The sequence below is a fragment of the Cataglyphis hispanica genome, chromosome 20, assembly GCF_021464435.1.
Source record: "Cataglyphis hispanica isolate Lineage 1 chromosome 20, ULB_Chis1_1.0, whole genome shotgun sequence".
Lineage (NCBI taxonomy): Eukaryota > Metazoa > Arthropoda > Insecta > Hymenoptera > Formicidae > Cataglyphis > Cataglyphis hispanica.
The window spans coordinates 2,863,751-2,883,824 of record NC_065973.1 but is presented as its reverse complement, the minus strand read 5'-3'; the positions used below and the strand labels follow the sequence as shown (position 1 = coordinate 2,883,824).

The 20,074-nt window shown below is 32.0% G+C and overlaps 1 protein-coding gene across 1 annotated transcript in view; it reads right to left on the bottom strand.

Annotated features, from left to right (window-relative positions):
* LOC126856895 (glutamate receptor ionotropic, kainate 2) overlaps window positions 1-20,074 on the bottom strand; it is a 129,609-nt gene that overhangs the window by 6,307 nt on the left and 103,228 nt on the right. Inside the window, exons 9-15 of the mRNA XM_050605876.1 lie at window positions 16,595-16,798; window positions 15,639-15,842; window positions 12,327-12,431; window positions 11,554-11,811; window positions 4,291-4,488; window positions 3,214-3,439; window positions 2,522-2,686 (exon numbers count right to left, since the gene is read on the bottom strand). Coding sequence (XP_050461833.1) covers window positions 2,522-2,686; window positions 3,214-3,439; window positions 4,291-4,488; window positions 11,554-11,811; window positions 12,327-12,431; window positions 15,639-15,842; window positions 16,595-16,798 — 1,360 coding nt within the window. The remainder of the gene's footprint in view (window positions 1-2,521; window positions 2,687-3,213; window positions 3,440-4,290; window positions 4,489-11,553; window positions 11,812-12,326; window positions 12,432-15,638; window positions 15,843-16,594; window positions 16,799-20,074) is intronic.

The following is a 20,074-nucleotide window of genomic DNA, read 5'->3' as shown; positions in this document are numbered from 1 at the left end:
TCATATGATCAAAGATAAGTTTTTACTTTGCTGGTCGAAAATACGCCAAGTTCTCTTCAAGGCAGTCAACAAGTTTGCGTTAGAAGAATTTTTCAATTTTTCTTATATACACGATTTCCGATGAGAAATTAAATCCTGCATTAATCGATTTTTTTAGCTATTGTTTATAATATTATAGTTTAGTGTTAAAAAATCTTTCCATATATATTTAGGTTTCTAAGATGTTATATTACTTCTGATTAATTATTATCTAAAATGGAATTTTTAAAGTTATAGGCTATAATTTATTCTTTCTTAATTTATTTCCTTTTATTATATAATTTATTGTTTTTCTAATTCATACAAAATAAAACATTATACAAAATTAAATATAAAATCAAAGTAAAATAAAATTCGCTGATATACATTCACTTATGTCGGCAAATATTCTTTATATTCCCGCGGGAAACTTTTGACTATATATTTCGAGCCAGAAGAAAGAATGGGATACAAAGTACATGGGACGGAGGAATTTTTGAGCAGGCTAAAAAGTGTCCACTTATCGTTGACGGCAAGACAACTGAGCCAGGATTCCTCGGGGGATGCAGGGTAGATTTGCATAACTACACCGTCATGATTTATGACGACAGTCCGGACTTACTGTCGCCGGAAGAAGGAAAGTTTCTCGCTCGAGTGCCGTGATACGGCACTACGGCTTCGCGCCTATTTCGCGAAACGATATCAAGAGAGCCGCGGACCGGAGAAAGGTCGCGCGACATTGTGCGCCTACAGGCCAATTCAAGTTTCGCGGTAGAAAGTTCTGCTTGTCGAGAGATATACGCTCAAGTTTCCTTCTAATAGGACGACGGTAAGTTTCTCGCGAAACACTTGGCAATTATCCGTAACTCATCGTTCCCGAAGAGACTCTTGTTAATCCGGAAATTCGCAGAGTTGGCGATGCTCAAAGATAAATGAAGCAAATTGAATGCAAGGTCGCGCGAGGTAGACACTAATTAAATTCGAGCAAGATTCCGATATTGTTATTTTTATTTTGCAATGTATTATCGATCACATTTTATGAATTAATGTGCAGGATAAATATATTATATATATATATATATATATATTATATAATTTAGAATCGGTTGATCTTAAGTATACTTCATTTGGTATGTTTTGTGTGCGTGTGTGTTTATTTTTTCTCTTCAATACTTCTTATTTTTAAAGCAATAAAATAAAAACATTCACAGTTTAAACGGTCTTGTGTTTACTTGTTCACTCTTTTCAGTTCTAACTTTAGAAAAACAAAATGTAAACTAAAGTTAAAGTAACTAACATTGATAAAACTTGGTAATAGTTTTATATTTCACATATATATATTTAGTTTCTTCTTTTATTTCTTTCTTTATTTAAAAAAATTGTCTTTTATAAAATAATATTAAATTTCTGTAAAGCTTTTATAAATAATTTATATAAATAATTTTCACTTTTTTTAAATAATCGGCACAATAATTACAAGATAGTTTGTGCTCTAAGAAGAGATTCTTTTTGATGCTATTAAAGCTTCAGAAAGGAGAAAAAGCCAATTTATATTTTATATTTCTCAATCACTTTTTAAGATTATGAAAATGAAGAGCTTTCTTTTCCAGACAGTAGACTGCTTACTTTTATAAAATAGCGCGAAATAAAGGTCAGCCTGCGACGATCATTCATTTTCTACGGCAAATAATCGAGACATTGAAAAGAACTGGGGATTAGCAATTCAACTGTAATTTCGCGAGATTTTCGCACCGCGACGCGACGCTGAGACGATTCGTTCTTCTTTCTGTCTCGTCGAGTACATTTATACCATCAGCAAAGTGGGTACTTATCCAAGTTACAGACTACGATAGAAAGAAAGAGAAAGAGAGAAAGAGAGAGGAAAAGAAGGCAAAGTAGGTGGAGAGTTCCCGCGAATGAGAAAAAAAAGGAAAACTCGAGCCAAAGGGGGAAGAGAAAAAAGGAACTTGTTGTGACTTCCATAAAAATCCGGAAGCGGTTTCCGAAGAGTTCTAAGAAAAATTTGTCCGCGAACTTTGCGCAAGATTCCGCTGTGCTTGAAAGCCTCCTTTTTCCTTCGTTTCAGACTTTGTCTCCATCGCGTTAGACCGGCAGGGATGTCATTGTTCTTTACTTTATATATAGTAATAAATTAATCGTCCCAACCCCAATAAAAAAAACTTTGTTCGCGTATGAAATATTTCCGTAGAAATATTATCAAGAAATTTATTTTGATATTTGTATAACTCCTTAATCGAAAGATTAACGGACAAAACAAAGACATTAAATCCAAAAACGTTGCTCAAATATAAACGAGAAAATAATTAATTTTTTTCTTAATACTCCATGTAAAAAACTTACCACATTATAATTTATGTAAATTATATTTTCTTACAAATTATGTAGTTTGTTAGCTATTATAATTTTTTCTAATATACATATATATCTATCCATAATAAAAACTGTACAATTTTAATCCACATAAGATTCGTTAATAACTCACCGATATTTTCGACACCGAGAGCGTTAGCCTTGCTCTCTTTATTTTTGTCATCTCTGTTACACACATCGCCGGTGTTCTTCCACCATTTATCGTACAGGATCTGTATTACACCTTTTTCCTGCAGCTCCAGAATAGCTAGAGATATTTTATCTCTCCAGGGCGAACCTGCATATAAAAAGCCTTCGTTAGGCTGGTCAAGGGTTTCGCAATTTCTGCCTAGACATAATTCCGAGCGTAACTTCACTGTTAGATTGTAAATTAAATATATGATCAATATATAAGATCAAAAATATATATGACGTAATAAAATATATAACTAAATAAATATATTTTAAATATACGATGTTTTGTTAAAAATATTTTTCGAATTTTTCCTGCTTCGTAAGAAATAGAATGATTTTGGTATAGTTAGTTAACTTGTTAACTTGAAGTTAGTTAACTGTAGCTACTTTATACAATGGCAAAATATATTTTTCTTGAACTTGAATGTATTCTGTGTCGGTTAATGAAGCTGATTTTTCTTTTGCATAGATTTAATTAGCTGTTTCAGAAAAATTTCTCAACTTTTATTATTAAATACAGTAGATAACTACAGTAGGTAGTATAAAGTAGGTAACTATTTTTTAAATTAAACATTTGTTTACAAGAAAAATAACAAGAGAAATTATATTATTATCCTTGTTCATATTTACCTTTTGGAGTAGCAATACCGTATCCTTTGCTATCCAATAGACCCCCTATTTGCGTCAGATTGCAATCGCGTTGAACTGCATAATCGAGCATAGTCGATTCCATCAAAAATGCATAGTCGCCTTCCAGGACCCTCTTTATGCCTTCTTCATAAGTTTGAACGAACACACTTGGAGTCTTCGATTCCATAAACCTCCACATTTTCTGATAGATCCCAATTTTCGAGTCCTGTTAAATTATACAATTCCAATTCTAATTTTATAATGTTTTATTTCCAATTTTTTCATTATAAGGTTTGATTAAAAAATTTTAATTAAAAATTCATTTTTAACATGCATTAAAAAAAATGAGAAAAATGATACTATATTAACGGAAATCGTTGACATTTTTGGACGTATTGGGTCTATAAAACAGGTGCTTTTATTCAACAAAAGTGGTAGTTCTTTGATGTTATCTATTATAAAGTTAAATTCAGAAATTTTTTGCTTTTTATCGTACTTGCTAATTTCCTCGTGTATGCATAAGAAGAGTAGCTTAGAAAAAGAGCGAGGTTTATGAAAGTGGTATTTTTGTTCAACGAATATAATATGCAGTTTCCCGATAAAACATTATACAGGAAGAGTGTTAATATAATGATAACATAATACTAAAAATTTATCCCAAATTATATTGTAGATTATATATTGTAGCATTTTTAGATATATATATTTTTTTTATCTTGGTGCAAATATATCAGACATATAATTTGTTACATTTTATACTTTTATGCATATATGCATAATTTTATTATATCTTTTTCAAATTTTCGCAATACAACAAACTATAATATTTATTAACGCAATGTTTCTATTATCAAAATTTATTTTATTCATATATGTAATTCATATATATTGTTTAATTATTGTATAATAAAAAGAAAATTTAAACACGAAAATTATTATGCGTTCGATAAAAAATGCGATGGAAAGTGATTTCAAGGGAAAAAATTCTAAATAAAATAACTATGCATTATTGATTAAGAAGAATACCATTTCGGGAAATATTAATTTTAATTTCTTTCTTCATGATTTTGTACTTACTCTGAAAAATGTTTTCGTACTTCCACCCTCCAAAGTACCATAAGGTATCTCTGTTTGTTCCGCAAGATCGGCGGCGTTCTCGATCGGCGTTATCATTCTTTCAACTGTCAGAAAGGCCGCCAGATTCGCAGTATAAGAGGAGATGATAATCAGCGTGAAGAACCACCATATGCCGCCTACTATTCTCGTGCTAGTTGCCTGATAACGAGGATTAATTTTCCATCTTCATCTCTCGAATAAACTTAATGAAATAATATCGCATTTTTCACTCAACAATTATACGAATATTTTAATTCGACAATTGAATCATCTGGTAATTGATTAACAAGTCAAATTTTGCTTCGCGAATATTATTAATTTAATCATATCTATTACTTGTTCATATAAATTTTATTAACAAAATATTAATTTATTAATTATTTATTAATTTTCATAACGAATGAATCAATTTTATATCAATTGCATGCGTTGTCAAACAATCTGGCATCAGTTAGTATTTGTCAGACATAATGGAGACCATTTAATCTGTATATCAAACAATGCCGAAATTGAATAGTTGTAAACACTTGAGAGAAACATCCGTCGTAAAATTCTAGTGAAAAGGATCTTTCACGTGTTTTGCAATGCAACTTCACTACGGATACTTCTCAATATTGTCGCGAGGAGCTGTGAGGAAATTCAAAGATCGATCGAAAATGCATCAGGGTGAGTGACGAAGTCGATTTAAGGAGCTAGATCCCGGCGGGGTATACCGCGCAGTAGTGCGAAGGAATGCAATACGGGAATCTCGTTTAAAATTCGCCGCCGGGATATTTCAATGCATTAACGGCGAAACCGACGATCGCGGAAGCGATTGTCGAATATGAAATGCTCGTGAATGGCTCTCTCATTCCCGTTCGGCAGATGTGCAAATGATTTTAATTTTCTACCGCGCGGTAATATCCCGTAAAAAAGTAATAATGAAAGTATTTAATTTTCGTACGCCAAATGTATGATATCCGTGTTTTACGCTCGTGTGGAAGAGAAATTTTTGGAAACTTTTGGAAATGAAAACTCTTGAAAAACAACTCGTTCGCTTATTATTATCCCGATACCGATGGAAAAAAAATTTGCGCGAGCGTATATAAAGAGAGATAAAATAAAGAGAGTACGTAATTATATTTGCAATATTACAATCCTTCTTATAACAGCTCAACAGCGATTGTTGATAACCAGATGCGTCTGGTTTGACGTGAAATACCATTTGCTGACACTCGAGACAGTATCGCGACAACAACCCCGCATGTACACACGTGCCACCAGAGTCAATTAGTATCATATGTATGCAGATGCCATAAATATTTATGGTTCCACATGAGATATTTTTCTCTAGCTACTTTTGATTTCTTTTCCTAAAACATTTCTATTAAACAAAAATTAAAAATGCAATGTTTTATATTTGTACTCGTCCAGTATATCGAGCAAGATGATTATTTTTGGATATATTTACAAGCATATAATATGTGCACTCATATACAATGAGGAATTGATATAGCAAGAAATCAGCGAAATAGAATTTTCAGTTATATACGTTTAGCATAATTCCTTTATATATTTCTTTTGTATAAATATTAACAATATTATTTTATTTATATTTTTTTTATTTAAAATCATAAAATATTTGTACATAATTATTAGCATGAAAAGAAAAAACAAAAGCATTGTGTTCCAGAAAAACGATGCATACACATCTCGTGATTAATAAATGAATTTAAATAAATTAATTTCATGTATCGATGATTTAGTGACATCATAAATAAATATGTTCGCTATAATGTTAAAATCGTTCGCAACATAATCCTTATTATTTCGCCATATATATTTTATTTATATTATGTTTCCATATTTATTATATTCTAATGCAATTAATTAATTTATTCAAAAATATAGTTTATCTTTAAATTAAACAATTATTTTGTATTAAATTAAATAAATGACAACTGCGATAAATAAATAACATAGAAAATTAATTGACTCGAGTAATTATTTTGTTTTTATTAAATTCTGCTATTTATCTAAATTTTAGAAACAGATAGAAGGTAAATTCGCGAGTTTTGTCAGACAGGAAGTGTACTCAGGATTTAAGAATTATTTTCTTATGCTTAGATTAATCAAGGCCTTTATTTAACTCTACCTATTAGTATTGTTTAGCTAATAATCGGCATTTTAAATCATTCGTGTAGCACGGCTTATCGTAAAATTACACGAAGTTCTATGAATGATTGAATAAGCGTGTGATCTGCTGCGTTTTCGGGGCGTTTTCAAAGGCAATAATTAGCATTCAGTGTGGTTCAATATCAAGTGCAATATAGTGCCTCCTTTCTATAATATTTAATATACAAAAAGAATTAATAAGAATTAATAATTATATTTTTTTTATATAATTAATAAAATATGAATCAGAGCATATGAATATTCATAAATAAATATAATTTTTTTTTTATCTTTTTTTACTCTTTTAAATATCAAATACTTTATTATACTTTATGTAACGTAATACAAATATTACGACAAGAATTATAAAATATTTGAAGTATTTTTTCTATTAGTTCTATTTTTTAGCAACATTTGTTTCATTCTTGTGCGAAATAAAATATGGAGCAAGTTGTTTGAGAAACATTGTTCGATATACTATAGTTCGTGGAAAGAACATCCCTAGCAGCCGTTCGCGTAAAAGCGGAGGAATCGAGCGTCGAGAGTTTACTACCGTGCAAAGTTATTTTCACACTGCGCTTCTTGCATACAAAGTTCATTGTCCATTAATCCATTGTAGCATCAACTAAAAAGAAAAATCTGATGAAAAGGATTGATGGATTATTTTAAAATTATGTATATTGATATTAAAAATAATAAAAGTTGCTATCCCGAATGCATATCGTACCCTTTTATTGCATATACATAAACTGGTAAAATAATATCATTTATAACGTTTATAATAAAATATGCTGGGAGAAAATATGATAATAATATAAAAACCTATAAAAAATATGAGTCCACCACATGATATTTTATATAATTATTAAAATCAATAAAACATTGCTGTAATGATGCCTATAATAATAAGAAATAAGAAATAAGAAATATATTATAAAATGGTTGACTTACATGCGCATGCAGGGTTGATATGTATTTTATCAGCGTTCTCGGATGACAAAAATAAATTTGATTAAATTTTATTTATTCATTTATTATTCTATGAAATGAATAAAAATTATTCTGTCACAAATTATTTAATTATTATATAGCTCGGCAAGCAAAATCTTTATTTATATCTTAATATAACCGTGTATAATATAATCAAAATGTATCACGGATGAAGTAAAATGAGATTTCGAAAATAAAGCATTACATATAATATGTAAGCTCTATTTCTTTTTTTAATTTTCGTAAGTATAGTGCAGAGGAAAAAAGATATGGCGCGAATAATAGGGGAAGCTCTTTTCATTCCGAATACCTCTATTGTCCACAGTAGCAATGTTATTGCAATCCCAGTTTATACTCCTCACGGATACTTCTTTTGCGAGATTGACGAAAGTCTATACAATATTGCACGTATTATTCGACACCTGAAAGCCAATTGCGTACTATTCTTCACCATCGACGTTTTCTTCGTCTTATTCCATCTGTCGTATTACGAGACGCTTGTATAAATAAAAATCGATTCGAATGTCAGAGGAATAATAATTTTGCAGAATAAGCAGTAAGAGCGAAAAACTATCCACTAGATTTTTTTTCTATTTAAAATAAAATTACAACCCACGATTTTATTTATCATTATGAAGAGTATTATATTTTTTCTTTTGTTAAAATATTTTTCAAGTCTTAAATATTATATTTTAAATGCTATATTTTAATTTGAAATATTTATACAGTTAATATCCCCTTTTATATTTTACGTATATTCAAAGATATTTTTAAATTTTATTTACGATATTATTTATCCATCTCTTTATAATGATTATTAAATGTACTTATAGATGCTTTTGTGCTATTATTTTACATTTATCTATCGTCTCAAAATATAAAATTTGTTGAATTTTGCGTTGCAAGCACGTAAAATTTGAAAATTGCATATGTAGCTGAGATTTGAATATTTTACATGTGGTCAGTAAAATAAAAATGCAGCAGTACAATTATGTTACAAACATAAATTTGTTTTGTATTATCTTTGTACACTTAAAGCTTTCTTTAAAAGAATAATGTTTTTCAGAAGCAAAAGTAAAACTTTTTTTTTACAATAAAATTTATATGGATAAAACTTTGTCCTCTACACGTTCTCCTTACACAACATTGCTAAATTAAAGAGGGATATATTCAAAATCAATGTGATAATTTTATCATAGAGAAATACATTTATTTATAGAAGTATTAAAAGACCCATATTTTTATTAAATTCTTTGATAAATATTAAGATAAATTTTTATTGACCGTCGTATCTTTTATTTTCCGCAAAGTATAATAGCCCGAGATATTGTGGTTAATAAAGTTCTTTCTCCTACTTTTTTTCTCTTATTGCTTTTCACACATGGTTGGACAGAGAGCGAGTAATTTCTAAAGCACATATATATATATATATATATATATATATATATATATACATACATATATATTCACTCGCTATTAAAAAGAAAGAATGGAAAATTGTTTCGCTCAGAAATGGTCTTGCGCAGCGTGAATGTAGACGCGGAAAAAAGAAACAGACCGCTAATATAAAGAAAGGATTTTGTTGCGTCGTAATTATTTCTCGAGTAAATCTGGGGATCAGTTTCTCTTTGACGCCATTGGAAATGAATTTAAGAAAGGGAAAGAAAGAAAGTTATTAGACGAATTACGCGGACAATCATCATTCACTGTTTCTTAGAGCGTTTAAATTGTCGAATTATTATCGAATGCCAAAAATTTCATACAAGTTCGTAATTTTATATTCTTTTTATTTTTATTATGTAAATTATTATATTTTTAATAGATTTTGTCTATTATCCCGTCAAACATTTATAGCGAATAATGAAGTCAAACGAACAATTTATACGCTCTCATAAAAAGAAAATTTTCGAGATGCTGTAAAAACTGAAGGATCGACATTTTAATGCGTGTAGGTATAAGGAGAACTACAGGATTATGCCGCACGGAAATGGCTCGTTTCATTTTACGCTTTGATCAAAATTTGATTGAGCCTTGCGGTAAAGTGATTCGCTATTCTCCGGTCTCGTTAATACGTTGCTTAAACGAGCATTTTGCCGCCGTGAAACTTTCTTTAAGGGAGAAGCCAAAATCTTATATCTGAACATAAATTACGCAACCTTTCCTTTAATCATCACCGTAAAATATCTATGAAGTTGATATTTAACAAGAGTATACTTGTTCATCGCGCGTTTTTAGAGATAAATTTCCGATAAATTTCCTCGAAAATGCGCGCAACCGTGTGTGCGTGTTTGTTAATAAATTAATTAAATTAAAAACATAATTTCGCAGACCTTTTTTGACTCTCTCTCTTTCTCTTTCTTTCTCTCGCTTTTTCTCTTTTTTTTTTTGTGGTGGCACGTTTACCTTAGGGTTGAGGTCGCTGCCCTGTTGCATAAGAGTGCCGATCGTAAACCAAAAGCTGTTGGCCAGGCTGAATTCGTTGACAGTTCTCAGTAGCGGAATGTCGTCACTATCCGGATCCAAGGCGCTCACGTAACTACCCTGATGACAGTGTAATAATGATCCCCGCCAAGTGGTATAGAGTAAAGAGATTATTTTGTTTAACTTACTACGTGTGTAGCTTTTTATTATATTTTGTATTATTCTATAGAATTGCAAAAGTTTGATTACGAAAAATAAAAAAGCAGCAAAACATTATTTTTTATATGATTATTCCGTTTTTTATTCCTCAGATAATTATATCTGTTATTTATCTGACACGTAATTTATCTATTATGTTAATGCGAGAATAAACATTATAGAGTCATTAAAGAAATGACTTCTAAATTTAAATTATTTTGGAAAATATTATAGCTGTATTTTATCACATCAGCTATTGAAGAATTTATTCAAAAATCTGATTGCATAATCAGGATTTTTTAGGAGATTTTGTACCACTCGGCGGGCGCCTACCTGCAAAGGACATTTGCAGCTTGGGCAGGGCGACGGTTCCACCCATTCGTAGGGTGAGAATCTTGCTACTATCCATATCGTCAGGGAAACCATCACGTAAGCGCCCAGCAGGGACAACCAGATCTCCACAGCGAGGGGATTCATAAACGAGAAGAGGCGCGATGGCGTGCGTTTGGTTACCTGAAGCAATGACATTTGTTTCGACGTTAACACGTGGAGAATTGGTCTGATTGACCTGATTTGTAGATAGGATTACGATGAAACATCTCGTGTTCCCTGCTGAAAAATAATTCGGAAGCGCGAATCGTTTATAATAACTCTCTCGCCGCTTTCTTCCGCAATATCCAGTCTCGCGAATGGCCCGAAAAGCGATTCTTTATTTCGATGGAATTATAGGAGCGTATTATTTTCCGATGTGTCGAACGAAACACAATGGTGCACTCCAAACGCAATCGCGGTACGTGATGCTTTATTTTTAAATGAGAGTTCGTTAAAGTGAGAGAAGTAATCAAGATTTAATTTTAAAATGCAACAATCTATTGTATGACAATGCAGACAATAAGGGACTCAAAGTGATCTAATTTGAAATAGTGCTTTATAGAAATTCAATAATTGATGCGTTTATAATCTATTCATAAAAAAAATAACTTCTCCGCAATGGTCGATACGAATAACTCATTAACGAGTTTCTAGTTAAAAAAAAATACCATATTTTTTATAAAAAAATTATTTGCGAATAATATATTTATAAAAATATTATAATGTTATATTATTGATCGGTCTGATCATCTTTCTCATAGCTCTAATTCTCTGTAATATTGCAAATACATGTTCCATAATAAAAGTAGATTTAAACAAATTGACAAGCGTAAATAACACATACATATGCTATTTATAATGTATAGCATATACATGTACTATTTACATTTTCGGTAAGATGATGGATTTATGTACGCGCGTTGCCTCGTGAATAAAATTCATAACAATGCCCATTATGTTCGAACGCGTGAGAAGAACGAACAAGCGTAATGTCAGATGAGGCAAGTCTCGACGGTGCAGTCTCTCGGTTTACGCGCGACGGTAAAAAGTAGTACGTAGTCCAATGGCGGAGCACCTCGTTGAGTGTACCTTAGGGTTGAGCCCGCTGCCCTGCCTTAGGAAGGTGCCGGTGATGAACCAGAAACTGTTGCTGACGCTAAACTGGTTCTCGACCACGTCGCTCTCGGCCAGACACGGATGCGGATTGTTCCACTCGTACGGGCTGAAGCGCGCCATCACAAACAGGGTGAAGCTCACGAGCATGTAGGCGGCGAGCACGTAGAGCCAGATCTCGATCGCGAGCGGATTCATGAAGGAGAAGAGCCGCGTCGGTTGACTGGACGGCACCTAAATTATGTCACGCTACGATTTTAATTAAAACGGATCCCGTCTCGTGGCGCGACGCAGCGGGACACGACGCGGCACGAAACGATCAACTTTCGCAGAGCGATGATTCAATGATTCTCTTTCACGAGTGTTTGACGATGCGACAAGATAGAGAATTCAGAGATTACGAGACTACGAGATGCGGATTATTATTATTTGACGAATTAGTTTTTTTTTTTTTCTCACGTTTAATTATATACAGATACACCTTGCATCTATATTTCGACAATCGTGAAATAATTAAGACACTTGTTTATGTTTCATATTATTCAATCCGCTCTGTGTTGTTTAATATGCGATAATGGCTTGCTCATATGGACATCGCTTTCATAAACTAAATAATAAATGTATAAACTGAAATGTGTAATGAGGAAATTGGAGGTAAGCATCTGTATTTTTATAAATGGATGAAAAAATTATATTGTATGTAGATATAATCGTAAAAGAAATTTAACAAATAAAATATTAAAACTCACCTTAAATAAGATTCCAATTCCAAGATTCATAAACGGCTTTGTGAAGTCTATTACGCTTTCCCTGGCATAATTAATCGTCATGGAAGCCACCGCTAGATCCGCTCTCTGGAAAAAGGTGTAGTATCCAGGCAAGTTAAAGAAATTCAATTTTCTTGACGAAATTGAAACCCGTATAAAAATACGAACGCTTATAACATAAAGAGAAGCGGTAAAAATTAATATTGAACAGAGTATTGCTTTCGCTAAAAAGAAAATGTAAGTCGTTCATAGAATTCTCTCTCCTAAGAGAAGCAAATAAGATGAAGAAGCAGATCTTGACTTCATTAAATAATGAAAATAATCAAAATACTTTGTGCCATGTAAATGCGCCAAGTAAATGTATTTTATAACTCGTATTGAAACGTGAAACGAAAGTTTCACAAAATTACTGATAAATTTCTCGTTCCGCGGGAGAGTTTACCTTGCGAGATAGTAGATGCATTCTTTATGAACGAATGAGCGTCACGGGTTATGAAGCACTGTTCGCGTCATCCTACGTTTTGAAATATCCGCCTACGGTTTCGTAGGTTTCCAAGTTAAGGCGTCATCTCTTTTCACAAGGAGCAGATTGCTTTGCATGTTTTATAAACCGCTGATCTTCGGTATTCAGCGAATACGCCGAAAAGAGACGAGCCGCGAATTTTGCAAAGTGCATGCTTTTTTTTAGTCGTTTCATTTTTTATGTTTCCGAATTAATGTCAGTTGCGCACATGGATCTTCTTTTATACCTCGCATATATGAACATTTCTACAAAAAATTCTACACTAAGATAATCAGCTGTTATATATCAATCAACAAAAAGTGTTATTTCCACAACATATAATCTTTTATATTATCTTTTGCAAACATTAAAAATATATTAAATTGCTAACTTATTGACTATACGATGTTATACGTTTACAATTATTATATAATTATAAAATATTATTATGTATGTAAATATTTAAAAAATTTTTGACTGCAAAATATGTTAAAATATATTTTATTACTGTATATACAATGTCGTGGATAATAAAATATTGCACTTGTAAAATATTATAGTTTAATAGAAAAGACGAGTGATTTATATATCACAAACAATATAATTGATGATGAGCTTTCAATGGTCAAGAGTTTTTAACACTTCTATAAATGTATACGCGATATAATATATCAATATCGTCAGTTTGATAAAAAATGCCTGAATTTTTTATCGAGTGTGAACGGAAACTCTATCATGGACAGAGAGATACGTGTCAGATCAATTCAAGCATATACGCATAAAGTCACATATGCAACATATGTATGTGACATAATTACACATAAAACGTACAAAAAGAATATGGTTCCAGAAGCAATAAAACATTTGGATCATTGCCTACATCCATTCGTTCTGCGTCAATGATTAAAATGTTATTGTAGATATCAATTTTTCAACTGACCATTAATGGAGTCTCTTTTTAATTCAATATTGCATTGTGTGTCAATGTACTGACGCGTGAATCGTCAGAGAAAGTCTCTCGTCAGTATATTTTCAATTTTACAAAGCCCTATATTTCTCTCTTTCCGTATTCCATTTTGGATAAGTGTAGTATTTTTACGTCGCGATATTGAACTGTGCGCGATTTCATCGCGAGTACAATATGGTTTTTGCACGTGCGTATGTCCGTTGTTTGGCCTGTGTATGGCGCTCCTGCGTTTTCATCGATAATTCAACGATTGATACCAGAAATCTAATAAGAATCTATTCCCTTTTTTGTAGTTTCCTTTTCTCGGCGCATTAACGTTCGGCGCAGTAACGTTTCCATTTTTCGTTGGAAATGTGCGTACGTATCTTCCCTCTTTGCTAGTAACGACCGCGTGGAATACGATCGCAAGAAAACACAATGCGAATAGAGAACTTCTCTCCTGGTAACGGAAAGACAACATTTACCTTCCTCTGGATACAATCGTGAAAAAGTTAGAGCTACAATAAAAACTTGAAAAAGAATTTTTGATGGTGAAAAAACTAAGATTTTTTTCCAAATTTTCTTTGATTTTGATTATTTTGTTTGGTCGCTTATGCTTATACAATTGTAATGTAAAATTTATTTAATAGAACAAAATATTGCTTTGAATTGATATTTTAGTTGCGACATCATTGATGTTTTCGTCTCATTATCTCAATGAAATGTTTCGTCATGAGAGCCCTCAAACTTTGAATGCGTGTGAATTTGATTATATAAAATATTTTTGTTGATTTTGTTTTAAATACTCTCTTAAATTTCCAATAATTAAAAATAAAATGTACAGCTGCTGAAATTTTGATTCATTATTATATATAGTTTTATTATAAATATCGTGTTTTAATACGTAATTCTTGCAATGATTGCAGCCGTAGTTTCAACTTGTAGAAATTATGCAAACATCGCGTGCACATCTACTCGATCATGCAGACAATAATGGATCGGCGACGCAAATTAAATCTGAAAGACGCTCGGATGCGCATACATCAAACTTTGATTTTAATAACTGCACGGTTTTACAATTCAAATAACGGTAAGGGAAGAGGTAACATCTGTGGTTTGATCTATGAATTGAAATATCGGATACCCTCATTCTATCATGAGAGGAACAGTTAATCTAGGTAATTCTTGTATCCGACTACAGACGTAATGAAATTCCTAGCGGGATGGATTTATTGCGAAACGCCCACGAACGCCCGCGAACGCTCGCGGAAATTTACTTTACTTCACACGTAAAATCGAACCTTGGGGTCGCCGCATTTTCTTACCCTCTTCCTTCCTGATATGTTTCTCCCAATATACTATGTCGTTGTAATTCCCCTTTTATAGTATAACAGTATTAACTCCTTGCGGTATAAATTAATTTCGACAATGAGACCGATGTTACAAATATGCTGTCTTCATTTTCACATTTTCTGTGTTCACTAATCATAATCCTATTTCTGTCATATTTTATAAAAATTTTATATAAATTTGAAAAATTCTATTTAGCTACGATTATTAACTGTTTTCAGTTTGAAAAAACGTGAAAAATTGCATAAGCTATTCCATCAAGTTACCTCGACGTAGTAGGGTAATTAGTCGTGTATATCTTAATTTTTATCTCATACTGCATTCGTCGAGACTTTCCGATTTTCATAATAATTTGTTAATATTATAGCAGATGAAAATTCTGTTCCAATTCGGCGTATTAATTCATATCTCGGCTTATTTTATTTCATCTCTCGCGATATTGAATTATCTCGAATTGTCACAGAGAAGGAAACAGAAATTACGTATACTATCTTACCTTCTCCATAAGCTCGCGCACGATACCATTCCACTCTTTCGTCTCAGGATCGTACACCCCGTACATGTGATCTGGCACCAATTTGATCGCGTATTGGAAGCCCACCTGACCGGCAATCCACTTGAGTAGATCGATACAGAAGCCCTCGAACCTCGCGTTGCCAGTCAAATTCTTGTCTTCTTTTACCATGACGTAGGGTTTTTCCTGCGGAAGATTGGATCGTATTGATAGATCGTAGAATCGTGTTCATTCGTGACAGAGGCGGTGCAGGGGCAATCTTTAAAAGCCCTTATTTCCGCGCAAGAAAGCCATATCAAAGGTGCGGCAAAAGCCGTCGTTCAATGCGAATATATGGTATTCTGATCTTGTCCCTCAAACATTTCTTTTTTCCAATGCCAACCATGAATTTTTCATTTCTCTGAGAATACACGATGATCGTAAAAGGTTCCCTTCAATAACTAAGGTCCTTCCTTGATATGACAGAGATTCCATGATATTTTTGTAAACGTCTTAATATACTTAAATCGCCCTTAAATTATTTGATTCTTAAAAAAATACTAAATTAATATCAAATTTTTATATTATTAAATCACTCATTCATTTATCACAATCGAATAATAAGAATTAAAATTTTTAGTATCTATTATTTAATTATATTTAATGTATGCAATATTATTTTTTGTAATTAATATTTAATATCATCCAAAACAATTATCGAAATAATTTAATATTTTTGCGAATCTACGAATTACCTTGAAATACGTGCTCAAGCTGTTGCTATCTGACTTAAATGTAAATATTTCATCTCAGCGTGGCATAACAAATTTACCCCAGCCCGTTTAGAGCGGCTTTCATATCAGCGCGTAATCAATGTTCGTGCAGTATCCTGCCTAATGATTAATTTGACGCGCACGAGGGTCACAAACGCGGCTAATTTGGGTACAAGGTGTCATTACCTCTCTCGTCATCACTACGAGCGTAATGTTGGTCGCTGTGGTCTCGTAAAAGGCGTCCATATCCGTAACATTAATGCCGGACCCAGGTTTCCATTCGCCGACTTTAACGAGCTCCTCCTTCTTCAGCTTCAAAAGATCCAGTTTGAAATTGGTTCTCTTTCCTTCATTGAATTCGATATGTCCGGTTAATCCGTGTAAGCCTGCCTGCAACAGAAACACTCGCATAAGCCTAAATCGTTGCTCTTTCATGCGCGCGATATCATATATGTGAATAATGAATAAACATAAAATAACAGTATTTTTAGTTTTGCCTACCATATATCTCGCACATTATAAATCTTTTAATTATTGATATACGAGTAAATTTAAGCTTTTCTAGATAAAGAGCAAAGCTCAAATCAACTTTGTTCTTTCATGAAAATGCATGCAGCTTAGCTGTATAATTTTTTTCAAACTTTTATATCTCTACTATTTAAATGTAGATAGGATGTGAATGTGTTGAAAATTGCATTTTTATGCAAATAATGGTCTTTCATAATAACGATATCTTGAAGTCATGAAACAAAATGTCGCGCAATATTGTCCCATCCAAGCCGATGCTGGAATGAAACGCAAAGATCGAAAAAAGAAAAATTAATAAAATTATCATATGATTTTGCGCAACATTGCGTTCGTACTTGTTTAATGACGAATGCGGTCGGATTTGCCGTTCGTTAAATCACATGCGTCTGATGCCCGTTAAATTTATTTTTCCTCCGTGTCTAGTAACTCACGCATACACGCGCACACGATTCATTGCTGACGGCCTACATTTCCGACCTGCATGCAAGCGGCGAAATTTTTCGCATTAATTACCGTTTGCGGTCTACCGGCGGTCGCCGCACAGTTTATTTGATTTACATCTCTTTTTTAGTGTACATCCGTCGTCGAGATCCGTTGGCGGAATATTCCATCCGAAATGAAGCTCCTTTCTCTAAATTCGAATATTTAATCTGTATCAGAATAGGATAAATCCCGTGTAAGTACTCTCTCACGTAAATATTCTTCAAAATTGTTTAACTACTTTGTTACCAAAAAAGTTTATTACCGTAGTTAAGTTTATTATCGTAGTTAATGATCGAATAATTAACATTCTCTGTGTGCTTTGTGATTTTATGCAACAAAATGTTTGCTTGTATTTTATCGTTGAATAACGTGCGACAGATTCTTTAAATACTATGGCTGGGCTGATAAATGTATGGTTGTATCACTTTAAATATGCCTCATATTTTATTTTCGTAATCTGGATCATTCGAGGATGATAATGATACTGTGAGAACGTGTGGGTTTACTACACAAGATTTGTATGACAATTGATATTGCATTTACATTGAGAATTTGAATCAATTCGGCCGGATTTTTACGTGGTCATTCCGTTCACATATTGCTTAATCCATTGCAATGAAAATAGAGATAAATATGAAGAGAAATATTTCAATTGTCACTTGCACGTTTTTATATATTTCTGACTAATGCTCATACAAATAAAAAATTATTATTAAAAATAATATTTAGAAAAGAGTGCACGCGCACGTTTTTTTATACACAAATATAAAAGATTATTATTACAAATAATATTATTTATTTATGTTTTTGCATATCTTTAATTGTCTAAAACATACCAGTGGCAATTTGAAAAAATCGGTTCGGTTTTGAAAAGTTACTACATCGCTTGAGATTATATTTTGGTTGTAACAAAAAATGCGGATCGAGCTATGAATTTTTTTCGAATTTATAGATTGGCGTATCTGTTAACATGATTTAGCGGACGCCAGCGCACAAAATTGCGACCTTTTTCGCTCGTCTGTGCTACATGCAGATGAGTTATTTCGATAACGTATATTTACAAAATTCTATGAAGTGTATCAAATTATATCACATAGTCACATAGCATCTTTCATAAATCCAGACAGCTGGCGAGAATTTCAGCAGTGATTTTAGCGAATCTGAATTTTTTTTTTAGTCTATCAGGGACGTTATTGCGATCGTGCCGATCACGTGAATCGATCGAACCTCCATTGTACTATCTCGTCAGTGTCGACGTCGACGACCATCAGTTCTCGCGCCAGTCAAAAATATGCCAATGTTCGCGAAACAAATGGCAGCAAAGCGCACCGGAAGTGACCGGTCGGTGGTGCATGGTATCGAGTGTATCTACGATAGTCGACGTACTCTCGCCTGACATATACGCACGTTAATTGCATCTATGTGTGACTCGATACATAACGCGTACAACATCGCTACATACGCATGCGTTTTACGCAACAAAAATACGCAACTCGGGATATTTTGCAGAAACGTGCTGCTACAGGGATTTAGTTTCAAAAAGAAGAGAAAAGAAGATTAAAACCACACCAAACTGTGTATGGCGTTTATAAAGAATTAATTTGTTCACTGCAAGATTTTCTTCAGTTTGTTATCAGTCATAAAATATTATTCAGTTATTTTTTGAGATTGATATAATAGAGAAAAAGAAAAAAAGGAAATTAATATTCTCCTCAATGAGAGAAAAATGTATTAAAATTGTATATATAAATTTAAGTAATTTTGAATAGGTTATTAGAAAATATACGTTATTATAAATTTTGATATATTTATATATAATTTGATGTATGTATAAATGCGCTATTTATAAATTTATTTATCTAAAGCTTCATAGCATAGCATAGCATAGCAAAACATCGTGGCTAGTGGCTACCGCTATTATGTTAAGATAAGGAAAGAAACTTTTCAGTTTTATGTTACATGTATATTAAACACACAGACTGTGGATTTAATTTTTGATTATAACCAAAATTGTCGTTTTATTTCATTAGCAGAATATTGAATCGATAAATTATTCAGATCAATAGAATAAATGCCTTTTCCCCAAAAGAGTAAACTTTACATAATTCATAAAGCTAAAAATTAATTTGATATTTTCATAAATATTTCAAATTAAAAATTTGCGCAAAATTAAATCAATCTCAATAAAAATAAAGTTAAAAAATTTTACTATATATTATATATATTAATTGAAATAAATTTTATATATATATATATATATATATATATATATATATATATATATATTATATCAAGCAATATTTAAATTTTATTTATCAACATATATAAATTGATAATTGTTATTTAATGCATTCAAAAATTATGCTTTATAAAGTATAAATTATTTTGGGTAGAAATAATATATTCGGAATAAAAAGAAAATATGTATTAGAAATACGATTTAATCTTGTATTAAAAGCAATATTTATGTAGATGCATAGTCATATTTTACAAGTTAAATAGATTTTATATATATTTTATATATTTTACAATGACTGATTAATCATTTCATATTTCGAGTTGGTTGGTCGTTTCTTATTCACGCGCATTTGTTTCTCTGTGTATGTCTCACACGTACATCTCCCTCGCCTTTAGAGTACTGAAGTGTACCTGGAT